General features: G+C 40.1%; 1 protein-coding gene across 1 annotated transcript; it reads right to left on the reverse strand.

Annotated features, from left to right (window-relative positions):
• Positions 1-335: 335 nt before the first annotated feature.
• On the reverse strand, positions 336-15,020 carry LOC107700782 (cell wall protein DAN4-like). The gene is made up of 11 exons (XM_016502598.1): positions 14,950-15,020; positions 11,653-11,742; positions 11,408-11,446; positions 10,715-10,771; positions 8,590-8,646; positions 5,748-5,804; positions 5,481-5,537; positions 5,236-5,292; positions 1,682-1,732; positions 536-586; positions 336-409 (listed from the first exon to the last, which is right to left on the reverse strand). Exons 2-11 carry the CDS (start codon positions 11,672-11,674, stop codon positions 336-338), a joined length of 522 nt encoding a protein of 173 aa, XP_016358084.1. The 5' UTR covers positions 11,675-11,742; positions 14,950-15,020.
• Positions 15,021-15,442: the final 422 nt, after the last annotated feature.

Genomic DNA, 15,442 nt, shown 5'->3' on the forward strand with positions numbered 1-15,442 from the left:
CCAGGGCTGCCCAAACTCGGTCCTGGAGGGCCGGTGTCCTGAAGAGTTTAGCTCCAACCCCAATTAAACACACCTGACCCAGCTAATCAAGCTCTTACTAGGTATACTAGAAACTTAAAGGCAGGTGTGTTGAGGCAAGTTGGAGCTAAACTCTGCAGGACACCGGCCCTCCAGGACCGAGTTTGGGCAGCCCTGTTTTAAATGCTCACATTCAGTCTAGAATAATTTTAACCTGTAGGTGTAGAATTAGTAGATGTGCAACATGTGGAAACAGATGTTAAATCAGACTTTCTGTGTTCATCATGAAGACAATTATTAGGAGCTTCTCTTGAAAGCTACAGTTCAGCAACACATTCACCTGTAGTAGTAGGACTGGCAGATGTTGTGGAAGGGACCATGTGTAAAGGAGCTGAAACAAGGCCAGATGGAAACAGCTGTTAAATCAAACAGATGCTGAATTATTGTGTTCTTAATAAAGACAATTATTAGGAGAAGCTGCTTTCGAAGGCCACATTCAGTCCAAAAACATGCTTACCTGTAGTAGTGGGACTGCTAGATGTTGTGGAAGTGACTGCCAGCAAATAATCTGAGAAAAAAAAAAATACCAGATGTTAAAGGAACTGAAACAATACCAGATGGAAATGGAGACAGTTGTTAAATTAGACTCAGATACTGAATTACAATCTTTAGTTGTCATGGTTACTGAGTTGATTGTGTCATTCTGTTCAGGTGTTCGTCATTAATTAACCTTGTTTGGTCTGTGTATTTAAAGGAGTCCTATTATGCTCTTTTACAAAGTCTTGATTTTGTTTTGGGGGTGTACTAGAACAGGCTCTCATGCTAGGTTGTTCGAAAAACACATTATATTTCACATATTTTACATTATTATGTAATACCTCTCTCCCCAGTCTGGCATGAACGGCTCGAATAGTTCCTGTATCAAATGAAAGCCCGCCTTCTGAAATACGAAATGTGCTGTGATTGGTTAGCTGGGCCAGTGTGTGCTGTGATTGGCACCACTCGGCGCCTGGTCGTGAAATGTCATGCTCCTTACCATAGCCGCCTGCTGAGAGCTTCAGTGTAAATATTGCGTCAAAATCAAATCAATTTGAGCGCGATTTAAACCCGGATGATTGTAACCACTAAGTTCGTCTGCCTTGGGAAGGCTTGCGTGTCTCCGACATAGTGATAACACTCATTGCCTTCTCTAGTGCAGCTCAACCAGGTCTCATCCCATTCGTCGATATTTGTGATATCACAAATCCCAGAAAATATGCGTTGTAGTCCAAAGGAGTCGTTTGTTGTAGTTTTTGAAAAGTGATTTCTGTTAAATAAAATATCTCCTTTTGAAGTGAACTTTGAGCTTTGTAACTTTGCAGATCTTTTTTATGCTCGAACAGCAACATTACGGACTAACTAAAGTTGAAAAAGTGAAAAAGCATAATAGGACCCCTTTAAGTTCCCCTTGTTTCAGTTCAGTTTGTCCGGTCTCATCAATGTTATGATTGTGTTTGCCCTGTACCTGGTCCTGGACTTATCTTTGGCAATTATTAAAAGAAATTGATTTCTGTCGTTGTTGTGTGATTACCACAACCAATTTATGACACTGTGTTCCTCTTGAAGACACTGATTATGGACAGTCATGTTTCAATATTACAGTCCAGTCCAGCATCACCCTTACCTGATGAAGCGGAACTAGTAAATGTTGTGGAATTCTCCAAATGTAAAGATACTGAAACAACAACATGTAGAAAAATGTTAAATCAGACTCAGATGCTGTGTTCTTTATGAAGACAACTATTATGGATGGTCATGTTTCAAAATTACAGTCATATAATCTTGAGCAGACAACCAGAGCACTGGCACTGAAGTATTGAATCTGTAAATTGATCAAATGTGTCATGTTCTTTCTGTTCTCTGTGCTTTCGTTGTATTCAGTTGGTTGAGATGTTAAATGAATTGCGATATAATTGGGGGTGGGAGTTTATATGAATGTATATCTGAGGGGAACTGACTGTCTTCAGAAATGTTTCGATGGAAAAAATGTTTTTATCTTGCCTCCATATAATGCATATTAAAGTATGCTTTGTTCACATGCTTTGTTTACGTAACCAAGTAAATGCTGTGTCACTGCATTTTGCGTTCTTTTTTAGCCCGTCTGCTGTTTTTGTTTCGTTCACAAGTTTTATGTAGCATAATTTCACAAAGGAAGTCAGGCCATGCTGTTTTTGCTTCAAATTTTGAAATTATACCTTACCTAATTTAATACAAAAAAAAAATAAAAAAAAAATAAAAAAAAAAACGGTATGGGGTTCAAGCCTGAAGTACTGGAACTGGCCTTTTAAATTTTTCAGAATTATATGTTGCCCAATTGGCAGTAGATTTGCTAGAGAATTACTACATTTATGATTTTCAGTACAATTTCCATGTGTAAGGCATGTTCAGGCAAAGTTGTTGTTATTTCACATACTTTGCTGGTAAATATATTTACACAAGCCCTTTGAACACATTATTATTATTATTATTCATTAATATTCATCAGTAATTTTTTTCCAGCTATTTCAGCAGCACCCATACAGCTGGTGATGTAGTCTGATAGGGATGTAACAATTCACTCAAATGATGTTGTGATACGATTCACAATACTGATTTCATAATACAATTTTGTTATGATTTATTTTTAAAACAAAGTAAGGTATAAGACAAATTATAAATGAACAGGTGTTCTTTTTTTATTCCTAAGACAAAATGCTGCACAGGAACACAGTTCCCTATCGATTCTTCACTCGTACTGCCTCTGCTAAGATGCTTTGGGAAAACTCCTTTTTCTCCGAATACTGAAGCCTTTTTCAATCACGCAGTGTAACTGCATGACCATTGGTTCGTGCAGTGTATTAAAAATGAACCAATGGCTCGGCAGCGGAGCGGCACGAGCCTATGGCGACACAGCCCACCAGAGCCCGCCAAAATGGGCAGGGCATCTGGCTATATAAGCGTGCACTTCGCCATAGGAACCTCAGGTTACTTCGACTGAAGCGACGACCGAGTCGTGCAGCTACATAGCACGGCCAGCAACGCAGTGCTTGTTACTTCGTCATAGGATCCTCAGATTTCTTCTCCTTCAGCGACGACTACAAGATCTTTGCACTACAAGACTGGAAGCCTTCGCCGTGAACAAGCCTCGCAGCGGATCAAGACCCTCTCTGCTCGGCTGACTTCGCCGCTCTTCAGCTGCCTTCGGCGTCTGCAGCAGCGTGGTCTTCCGGTCCCCTGCCGCTATCCGGCGACTATAAAGAGCAAATTTCTGAGCAATTTTCCAGCGTTGTTGCAAATGCCGCGCCGCTACTGTCGCTCGTGCAGGGCTCCCCTGCACGCCACTGACGGTCACGGCGAGTGCGTTTCATGCTTGGGCGCTGCCCAGGCTGAAGCTGCACTGACCGAGACGGAATGTCCTCATTGCGAGGATATGAGTCTCTCCTCTCTGCGCTTGTGGATGGCTTTCTTTTCAGAAAGTGACTCAGCCCCTCGCACCCTCCCGCTTTCTTCCTCCCAGGAGCCTGTGAGGAAAAAGCAGCGGGGCAGAGGATCTCAGCGCTCGGTGACGAGTGAGCTCATGCCGGCTGAGCCCCCGCATGCCTCACTCTCTCCACATAGAGAGGCTTCCCCCATCCTCTTCTCCGAGCGATCTGGTTTCGTTCGGTGGGAGCGAGTGTGACGCCATAGACGACAGTGTGTCTCTGGCTGCCTCAGAAGCGGAGGAGCTGTCTGGCTCATCTTTCGACCCTGCCCCCCTGCCGTCTGCAGAGCCCAGCGCTGCCAGCACAGGCATGAATGCCGAACTTTTCTGTGTTCTGTCTAAGGCTGTCCCAAGAGCTGGGTTTGTATTGGTCTCCGCCAGAGGAGCCCACCCGCAGCCGCCTGGATGAATGGTTCTTGCCGGGTCACGGTCAAGCCCCTCGACAACGATCTTCTCCATTTTTTCCAGAAGTCCATGACGAGATCACCAGATCTTGGCGCGACCCCTACTCGGCCCGCCTGCGTACCTCCTCTTCATCTGCCCTCACAACAGTCGACGGCGCCGAAGAAAAGGGGTATGACACACTGCCTCCCCTGGATGAGTCAGTGGCCATGCATCTCTGCCCATCCATGGCCATCGGCTGGAAGGCAAAGGCCGTCCACCCATCCAAGCCGGGCAGGACGACTTCAGCGCTCGCTGGAAGGGCCTACTCGTCTGCTGGACAAGCGGCCTCAGTGCTTCACTCCATGGCGGTCCTCCAGGTCCTTCAGGCCAAACTTCTCCAGAGAATGGACGAGTCTGGACCGGACCCCACGGCTTTCAAAGAGCTACGCAGTGCGACCGATCTGGCTTTACGAGCCACAAAGATGATGGCTCAGGCGATCGGTAGATCCATGGCCAGCCTTGTGGTGCTTGAGCGCCACCTATGGTTGACCCTCACAGAGATCAAGGATGCGGATAAGGTCCCCTTCCTCGACTCTCCGGTCTCCCCCGCTGGCCTGTTTGGTCCTGCGGTCGAAGGGTTCGCAGAGCGCTTCACTGCTGCACAAAAGTCGTCCCAGGCAATGCGACACTTCTTGCCAAAACGCTCCAGCTCTGCGGCTCCCGCCAGTTGCCCCAAGACGGCGCCGACTCAGCAGTCCGCGAAGCCCGCCTCAGACGAAGTACAATTGAAGTATCGATAGGGAACCTACTCGGTTACTAACGTAACCTTGGTTCCCTGAGATACGGGAACGAGTACTGCGTTGCTGGCCGTGCTATGTAGCTGCACGACTCGGTCGTCGCTTCAGTCGAAGTAACCTGAGGATCCTATGGCGAAGTGCACGCTTATATAGCCAGATTCCCCGCCCAAATTGGTGGGCTCTGGCGGGCTGTGTCGCCATAGGCTCGTGCAGCTCCGCTGCTGAGCCATTAGTTCGTTTTTAATACACTGCACGAACCAACGGCCGAGTTTTCCCAAAGCGTCTTAGCAGACGCAGTACTCGTTCCCGTATCTCAGGGAACCGAGGTTACGTTAGTAACCGAGTATGTTTTGTTTCCTTGTTTTCCCTTGTTTCCTGGTTCTTGCACTTGTATATCTTTGTTGATGTTATTGTTGTTATTACTAAAAGTACACTGCATTTAGATCCTGCTCTCTTGCTTTCTGAGTTTGCCCATGTATCTTTCCTTAATTAAATAACCTCATCTCATGGTCTTAAGAGTACAGTGAGTTACATTACCAATTGAGATGTTCACTGGTGTATCGGTTCTAGAGCTGGTGTTAATGCCGTGAACATCTGAAAGTTTGAATGAACAGTAATTAATAAGCACACTTCTTTTAACACAGCTCATACATCTTACACACTCTTTTATTCCTTGTTTTTACCTAGAGACACAAGTACACTAGCACATCTGTTCAATTCTACAGATTCACAAACATTCAGTCAAAACACAATCAACAGAGGAAAACATCAGACTACATTACCAACTGAGCTCGTCTCTGGTGTGACTGTTGTATCAGGGCTGATGATGTTAGTAGCAGCTGAAAAATATAATGACTGATGAATATAAATGAATCAACAATAAAAAAATGACACATGAAAATGTCTGCAATTATCTACAACTGCACATTTCACTCTCTTCTATCCCTTGTTTTTACCTAGAAACACAAACACACTCACACATCTGTTCAATTCTACAGATTCACAAACATTCAGTTAAAACATTAAAATGAAACATCAGACTACATTACCAGCGTAGCTCATCTCAGGTGTGAATATTTCATGGGAGGTGAAGATGTTGGTAACAGCTGAAAAAAAAAAACGACAAAGGACACATGAAAATGTCTGCAATTATCTACAACTCACAAATTATCTACAACAAACACAAACACACTCACACATCTGTTCAATTCTACAGATTCACAAACATTCAGTTAAATGCAATCCAACAGAGGAAACATCAAACTACATTACCAGCTGAATTAATGCAGTACTACAGAAGACGCAAGATGGCAGGGTTGTTTAACCAATCAAATGAAGAGGTATTTCAGCACTGCCCACATGTAGAAATTAAATATTTAAGCCATAAACTGATTTGTAAACCACAAACAAAAAAGGAGATGTCGAGCCAAAATCGAATTTTCCATTTGTTATACAAAAAAAAAAAAAAACGAACCATCTTACTATTTCTGGAACATCAACTCTCAATTTTTGGCACATACAGAAAAATTAAATATTGACCGTTTTTAGCATTTTTCATTTGCCAGATTGAATGGAATAATTGAATGATTGGATGATACACGGAGCCGATTACATATATCCTACATTATTTTTCAGAACTTAAATGACCTCATTACTCTGTCTTTAGAATACAGTGTTTTACAATACCAGTTGAGCTGGTGTTAATGCTAATTGCTAATTTGGCCAGTGGTTATGAAAACATGAATGATCATTTCTTTTAATAGGGTGCGCTGTCGCCCTTTCTATTTAAAATCAGTCAAATCATGTAATGTGAATGTCGTACAGTCTTGCTCGAGACTGAAAAAACAAGTTGAAAGCATACCGAGAGACACTGTTTCTCAAGCGCTTTCCGCAAGCGCGATTCGAGACGGAGTGAAACACGGACAAGTCCGTTTCATTCATTCGTTCATAACCACTCATACCCCCCCCCCGCCGACACAGTTTTGCGTAGGACCCCCAGAAGTCTAGGATCGGCACTGATCTGCCTCCAGACTCCACCTCGGCCCTTCGACCCAGCAGCTCCACCATGGCTGCTAGCTCCCTCCTCTCCAATTGACGCACATGGTTTTTAATATTAAAGGGGTGGTTCATTGCGATTTCACTTTTTTAATGTTAGTTAGTGTCTAATGTTGCTGTTTGAGCATAAACAATATCTGCAAAGTTACAAAGCTGAAAGTTCAATGCAAACGGAGATATCGTCTTTTCAAATTCTGGCAGTTTAATGCCTACAAAAACGGCTGGTAGGCGATTCTGTCTTCTAACGATTCTAATGGATTCACAAGTTTTAGAATCAATGTTCTAAAGCAGCGGTTCTTGATACTGTTCCTCCTGTCCCCCTGCTCTGCACACGCTCTGCCTCTCTCGCTCTCTCTCTCTCATTCAGCTCAGCTCCAACAATTAACTGTTCCAGTTATACACTTATTTTCACATAGCTATGAGAGGCGTTAAACATGGACGTACAGTTTGAACAGTTGCCGTACTGTATTAAAGCTTTAATCAGGATAATTGTATATTAAAAGCTAACATAAGCAGTAGCATTTACAAATAACAGCGTATCTAAAAGTATGAGACAAAAATACAATCGGAGCACATGCCGCTGAGGTGAGGGGCGGGACGTGTAGACGCGCACTAGAGGCGGTTTAGCCAATCCCAACACACTGGGCTAGCTAACCAATCAGAGCCCATTGCATATTTCTGAGGGAGACAATCAAGCCTAGAAAAAAAACAGTGAACCACCCCTTTAAGTTAACTCACCTTGGTTGTGGCATGTTCTGTGACAGCTGTTCCTAGATCTTACTGGTGAAGTGTCAAAGGAGTAGCAGCATTTTCTGTTTGGTCACGTGCATCAATCGGAGTGTAAACAGAGAGATCTTGAGGCAGGCGCAATGCTTTACTATAAGATAGGAATCGTCTGTGAGTGAAGTCAACTCCCAATACAAAATATCCTTCCATAGAGTACCCTGCACGTCGAAAAATTACGCTAAAGGGGGTTCCTGAGCATTAAAAAATGACGCCAAGGGGTCTTCTTCTTTCGTTTATTGGTGGATCGCACCAATTCTCATGCATTACTATTTCCTATTTCCCACTGTTGTTAACAACTTTGAACTATTTGCGTTTTAATGATTGCTTTCATTTCATATCTGCTCTATGATACTTCCATTTCTATACTGGTGTCCAGGACAGCTTGTTTCACCAATTTATCTGCTGCTTCATTCTCTTTCACTCCCACATGAACATATTAAAACCTTCTTTAAACCTGCTTTGCTTATACATCTTAAAGCCATCACTACTGCAATTAACTCTCCTGAAAAAAAATGATAACTTACTTGAAATCCTCATCTTTCTGCAAATTTGCAATTTTGTAATGACAAATAACTATACCTATTTGTTCATTGTGTGGATTTTTTTGATGCATCTGAACAGACTTGTGTTAAATGTCCATACTCTGTCCACAAATATTCCCTTACCCAGATTTCGTTAAATTCACTCATACCTTCTTTCTGTCTAGATTCTAGCATTTTTAGATCAACTATAGGTTGAGGCAAAATCCACAAAAGAACTGCTGATAAAGTAACTCTTCAAACAATACTTAAACCTTTAACATCTAATCTTTCTACTAAATCTACAACAATCCATTCAAACCTATTACATTCCTGTATTCCATGCTCCCAACATTTCTCTAGTACTCGTATTGTGGGATGTGAATTATCCTGTGCCATTAGATTTGCCAAATATACTGCAGTTAACTGTTGTCTTCTTAAATTGAGAGGAATTTCACCCACTTCTACTTAATAAAAAATAACGACTGATGAATATCAATTAATAAACAGAGGAAACATCCGACTACATTACCAGCTGAGGTCATCTCTGGTGTGACTGTTGTATTGGTGCTGCTGATGTTAGTACCAGCTGAAATAAATAATGACAGATGAATACCAATGAATCCACCAAAATAAATAAATAAATAATTGAATTAATTCATTAATTATAATGTGTACAATACTCAAATAATACTGCATACAAATGGTACACTTAAATATATTTACCAGAAAAGTATGTGAGATAACAACAACTTCACCTGACCAAGCCTGACACGTGAAAACATGCACTGAAAATGCTACATATAATAATGCCCTAGCATACTGCTTGGGCACCAAGTAATTTAGACTAAATTAAAAAGCCAGTTCCAGTACTTCATGCCTGAACCCCATGCAGTAGACTAGCTTGATAAATGTAGATCAAAACAATACGAATATATTTGAGTGCTTCCAATAAATTGCTATATACATGTAACATGAAAAATTACGAAAAATCTAGTTTAATTTTTGTTCGAATGAATAGAAGGTACACGGACCTGGGAGTAAGAGTAATAACATATCAAAAGAAAATAAATAAAACTCTTTACAGTTCTCATCGCATTACATTTATTAATTTACTTTAGTACAATGACACCATAAACTAAAGAAACTTTTAATATGAGGGTAAACAGAGGGTAATGCCTTAAAATATTACACATTCAAATAATTAACATGGTCAGAATGTACGTGAAGAGACATGCGCCAAATTGCCACCTTAACAAGGTCAAAATATGCATGTCTGCAAGTGCTACAGAAACACGGTCAAAATAGCCACCTTAACACGGCCAAAATGTGTGTGTGGAATTTTCATGCATTCTGTTTAAAGAGTTTTGGCTCCATCTGCCTTCCATATTTTCGACATGCAGGGTGCTTTAAATAGGGAGCCTTTGGTGTCAATATGCAGACACAAAGGGCATGGGAATTTTATCGTCATGATTAAATTATATATTGGATAATAATTTTGGCACAATTGCATATATGTTGGGCTGTGATTTTTCTATTTAAACATTCACAACAATTGTATTTACATTACACTATTAACACATTTTTGAGCATGTAACCCTACTCCTAAACCTAACCACTTGTCAATATGAAACACAGAATTTAAAAGGTAGATACAACTACAGTTGTCAGACCCAAGGACTGCTTGTTGTGTTTTCTTCCCCCATGTGCTCTGTTTGACTTAGTTTCTGTCTTCGTCTGATTGTATCATTTGGTTCAGGTGTGTTTCGTTAATTATTCTCATTTGCCAATGTATTTAGTTCTAGTCTGTTTCTGTGTTCCCTCGTCCAGTGTTAAAGTTACTGTTGTGTATTTGCGTGTGATTCCTGCCTGCCTTTTGTGGATACGCTCTGTATGGATAATTAAAGACTGTTTACATTATTCTTCTTCTTTGTGGCATGTTTCGGTGTCCCGAAACACCAGGGGGCCCCCTTGCTCTCAAAGATGATTTAATTTTAGTTTTGTTTTTGAATTTGGCCAGCGGTTATGAAAACATGAATGATAATTTCTTTTAATGCGGTGCACTGTCACCCTTTCTACATAAAAATCAGTCAAATCATGTAATGAGAATGTCGTACAGTCTTGCTCGAGACTAAAAAAACGAGTTGAAAGCGTAACGAGCCGCGGAAGAGACACTGTTTCTCAAGCTCTTTCCGCAAGCGCGATTTGAGATGGATCTGAACAGACTTGTGTTAAATTTCCATACTCTGTCCACAAATATTCCCTTACCCAGATTTCCTTAAATTCACTCATACCTTCTTTCTGTCTAGATTCTAGCATTTTTAGATCAACTATAGGTTGAGGCAAAATCCACAAAGGAACTGCTGATAAAGTAACTCTTCAAACAATACTTAAACCTTTAACATCTAATCCTTCTACTAAATCTACAACAATCCATCCAAAACTATTACATTCCTGTTTTCCATGCTCCCAACATTTCTCTAGTACTCATATTGTGGGATGTGAATTATCCTGTGCCATTAGATTTGCCAAATATACTGCAGTTAACTGTTGTCTTCTTAAATTGAGAGGCATTTATTTCACCCACTTCTACTTAATAAAAAATAACGACTGATGAATATCAATTAATAAACAGAGGAAACATCAGTCTACATTACCAGCTGAGGTCATCTCTGGTGTGACTGTTGTATTGGTGCTGCTGATGTTAGTACCAGCTGAAATAAATAATGACAGATGAATACCAATGAATCCACCAAAATAAATAAATAATGCGTACAATACTCAAATAATACTGCGTACAAAGGGTACACTTAAATATATTTACAAGAAAAGTATGTGAGGTAACAACAACTTCACCTGACCAAGCCTGACACGTGAAAACTGCACTGAAAATGCTACATCTAAAAATGCCCTAGCAATTAAAAAGCCATTTCCAGTACTTCATGCCTGAACCCCGTGCAGTAGACTAGCTTGATAAATGTAGATCAAAACAATATGAATATATTTGAGTGCTTCCAATAAAAATGCTATATAGCATGAATAATGGGTGTATAAACCTGCTCGGTGGTTCAAAACATGAATTCCAACATTACATTTAAATCATTAAATCCCTGTACCCTGTACATTGTGGCCCATACGTACAATTTTTGTAATCTATATGACTTTTTAGCCCATCCCAGAGCATTGGAGAAGATAATGAGAACATATAATTTCAGTCTGTTTCTCACATAAAGGACAATTTATGACTTGGAAGACATGGAAGACAGCTGTATAGCCTATATGTCATATGGATTACTCTTAGGATACTTTTATGATTTTGTAGCTTGGTGGCTTCACACTAGGCTACTTACATAGAATAACAGAGATGATAGTCAGTGCTCTTATAAAACCTGAAATATGAAGAAAAATTAAATCAATGAAAATCATAATCTTATGACAATTAACAACTTCAAGAAAAAAAATCAGTTTTGAGTTAACTGCATTCATCATCTGACTTCAGTTCGTCTTATAAAGGTTGAGTTGAAGGTTGGAGTTTGTTGGGGCAGTGTGAACTAGTCTTTAGTAATCATGACAAAAAAACAAAACAAATACTCACTTTTATGAAGAGAGGAAACCATTGTCAGTGTTGACAGTCTGATGTATTTCTCTGTATCCAAAAGTCAGTTCAGAGGATGAGCTTCCTTTACTGTTTAGAAGGAAAAAGCAAATTAGTTTGGCACTGATGCATAACTTCTTTTGGTTTCCTCTTTGTGTCAAACACACATGGAAAATTCCACTGAATTTATTCATTTACATGTTACAAGGGTTATAAGCGAGGAGAAATTTAAACATTTCTATTTTAAAAAGAATGAAAAGATAGAACTCCTCACATTCAAATGCCTTTGTTTCAGCATATTTTTTTTAAATGTGTAAATGTTTGTATTAACATATAAAGTTTAACAACTGAGACATAAACTGAACAAGTTTCAGAGACATTTGATTAGCAGAAATGAAAAAGTCCCTAAACAAAAGGGAGACCAATTACAAAAGTTGCAGTGAGTATCTTGTGTGGAGCTGCTTTAAGTAATATAGTACATCCTCGTGGACTGCTGCAAATTTGCTGTGAGATGTTACTCTACTCTTTCACCAAGTCACTTGCATGTTCTTGAATTTGTCTGGGGGTACATATGGTCACAAGTGGTCTAGCATTACAAGGATGATTAGCTGTCCTTCCTGTCTCCCTGAAGCACTGTCTTAGGTGTCTTACATTACAGACATTAATGACTGTTCCATGTGCAAAAATTGTTTATGGTTCATTGAAAAGCATGAAAAACATTGTTTAAATCCTTTCCAGTAACGATGTGTAAAAGTTATTTGGATATTACAAAATTACTTTTAAAATGCAGTACTTTTTTGTTTATATACATATATACACACAAAGCATCAACATATGCTGTAGTTTGTTTAATTTACAGAGAAGCAGAAAAGGAAAAAAGCACCAGGCCCAGATTGTGTTACACCAGATTGACTTTAGACCAGGTTTTAGTTGGTGAATGGCGCAGTCTATTTTAGTTGCTTCAAAATAGCAACGTGCCAGCAATGCGCCTGAACACATGCACCTTGTTTTAAGACCAGCACGCCCATGGGCACACAAATGGGCGCAAACGCATTTGCTATTTTGGTTTCCTTCTGTACTGTGACACATACAGAGTTCTAAGAGTTGTTTATATTTTAAATACAGAAATGCTGTGGAGAAACGCTTGATAAGGTAGTTGCCTGCAATTACTTGAAAATGTTTATTGTTTTAATTTTTATTATTGTTCATTGAGGACACAATACATAAGGAAGATGAAGGTTCCCTGCTGGGAGTTCAAGATCAGGAAGAGGATCTCCAGCACCTTACTGCCATTAGTGAAGAAACCCAGAATCCAGGAGCAACCAAGAACCACAAACTGGCCCAGTGTTTTAAACACCATAATCCTGCAGAGAAACAGAGAAAGAAAGTTAATGTGTCTTCATGTGTTTTGATCATATTGTTTGTTACTTGGTTTGTTGCATCTGTGAAACCTCAGCATTCAGTTTTTTGAGAGTTGAGTTTAGTGTGATGACAATCTTGATGAAGAGAATCATGTTTAACTGCAGAAAAAGAAGAAATTATCAAATTATTTTTTCAGCTTCAACAGCCCATGTGAAAATTTTTTAGATTCAGAACTTACTGCTAGTATGACACAAACAGGACCCAGAAAACTCCAGATGAAGCCTATCTATTTTAAAATATTTTTTTCTATTTTTAAATCTATTTTAATCCAGCAGCTGTTTAGAGGGGGGGGGTATAATAAAGTGTGTGTGTGTGTGAGAGTGTGTGTGTGTGAGAGAGTGTGTGTGAAGGAGGCCAGTGAGTAAGTAGGTGCTGTGCAGGTAAACCTCACTCCCCTGACAACCACTTTGTTACATTAAAATAAGACTTAAAATGGCCTGGAAACATGCTCTGTGGGAGTTTTTAGTGAATAATCAGCTTTTAATCAGAAATTTAAGGTAAATCTCCATGTCTGTGACCAATATTTACCGAGCTTTGCTGACTGATGATCTGAAAAATTAAAAAATTGTTAAATATTAAATAGAAAAGCTGAAAATCAGTTCACAAAAACAGTATATTGTTTACATTGTTAATGCCTTGAGCTATAACTTTTCTTGATGAGATTCACACTTGGTTTTAATAAACAGAATATTGATTACATTGTGTGTGTGTATATATATATATATATATTTTTTTTTTTTTCTGATAGTGTAAGCAATGTTTATTTCTTCAGAGATTTTAATGTCTTTTATCTTTAGCTGAATTTATCTAAGGCTGTGGCTTAAGTCAGTTGTAGTTCTTGAGTTTCTGTTTTTCTCTTTTTTTTTCTGTTCTCTTCTTTCATTCAGTGATTTTACTTGTTATCAAGCTTAGACAAGCTGAGAGGACTCTATGAATAATATATGAAGATTTTGTGGCTCTGAAAAGGTCCAATGTGGTTTAGTTCTTTGCTCTTGACTGACATGTGGCATTGCTATGGCCTGCTTTTGGCCCAGATCTGGCAAACAGGAGCAGTCCACACAAGTGCCAGCATTCCATGCTACATGTGGGCCAGATCATCATTCCACATGTACCAGATGTGGGCCAGATCTGGTTGGACACTATGTTGCTATCTGGGGAAGCATACGGATTTGATTAGGGTTTAAATGCACAGTCAATGCATTTCTCTGGGTAAATGTATTTCAGTTTAATGCGCTCTCATATCTGCAATGCTTAGTTGCTGTATCCTCACAGCAGCTACTGTACACAGACCCCTTGCTGCTGCTGCTGCTGCTGCTGTATAAACACAAGTCCATAATCACTACTGCTTAAATGCTTAGTAATTCACTCCTGCATCAAATACAGTACTGTTAAACATGAGGCATGGCCAGGTTTGGCTTGACTAATGCCAAAGGTTTAATTTCAAGCAAGAATATAGCATATGCTTCAATACAGCAAGCATGTGTTATGAGGAAGTGATAAACACCACTGTGTAGGGACATGTAAGACGGTAATGTTGCATGTTTAGGTAGACTTATAATCTGGTGTTTAATTAAAGTAATGTGTTTGTTACATTAATAAGATATAAAGAATGCTGGTCACTTTAAGAGTTTGGAATGAGCAATGACGTTGACACTAATGTTTTCACGCAGTTCAGTGATGTGAGTGTTCAGTTTATGCAGTTCAGTAAAGTTGACGAGAACAATAAAAAGTTAAATAAGTTCAAGTACGAGTCCTCTTTACAGGATGGCTGAAGAATTCCCCACGCTGTCGTTATCTCCCCCGAACCCCTTTTTGCCCCATCCTGGCGAGCCTACCGTCCCATGGGAGCAGTGGAAAACGTCGTTTGAAACGTACCTGTTAGCAATGGGCCTCGATGGCGTCCCGACGAAGTGGAAAATGGCCATACTCCTCCACTGTCTTGATGCTGAAGGACAGCGTGTTTTTCGCACACTCTGAGATGTGGGCGATTACACTGCTAGATTGACACTTTTAAAAAAAACTGAGTCTCCTGCTAAAACAGCTGCAGTTCCGGCAGCGCAGACAGTGCGCTAGTGAGTCGATTGCTCAATATGTCGCTGACTTGAGAGGGCTGGCAAAACCGTGCTGTTTTGGTGCTTTATCAGATGAGATGATACGAGATCAGTTAATTGAGAAAACAAACAAACACTCGTTCGGTAGCGGCTGGTAGCGGCTGTTATTGGAAGATGATGATCTCACTTTAGAGAAAGCTGTAGTTCTGTCCTCTCAAATTCAGTCTGCTGCACAGTGCGCTGCTAAATTAAATACTGCACATGAATCAAGTGTAAGCAGTGGGGACTTGATACAAGAATGCATGCAAGTTCACAGG

Source organism: Sinocyclocheilus anshuiensis, unplaced genomic scaffold (assembly GCF_001515605.1).
Source record: "Sinocyclocheilus anshuiensis isolate Anshui unplaced genomic scaffold, SAMN03320099.WGS_v1.1 scaffold1127, whole genome shotgun sequence".
Taxonomy (NCBI): Eukaryota; Metazoa; Chordata; class Actinopteri; order Cypriniformes; family Cyprinidae; genus Sinocyclocheilus; species Sinocyclocheilus anshuiensis.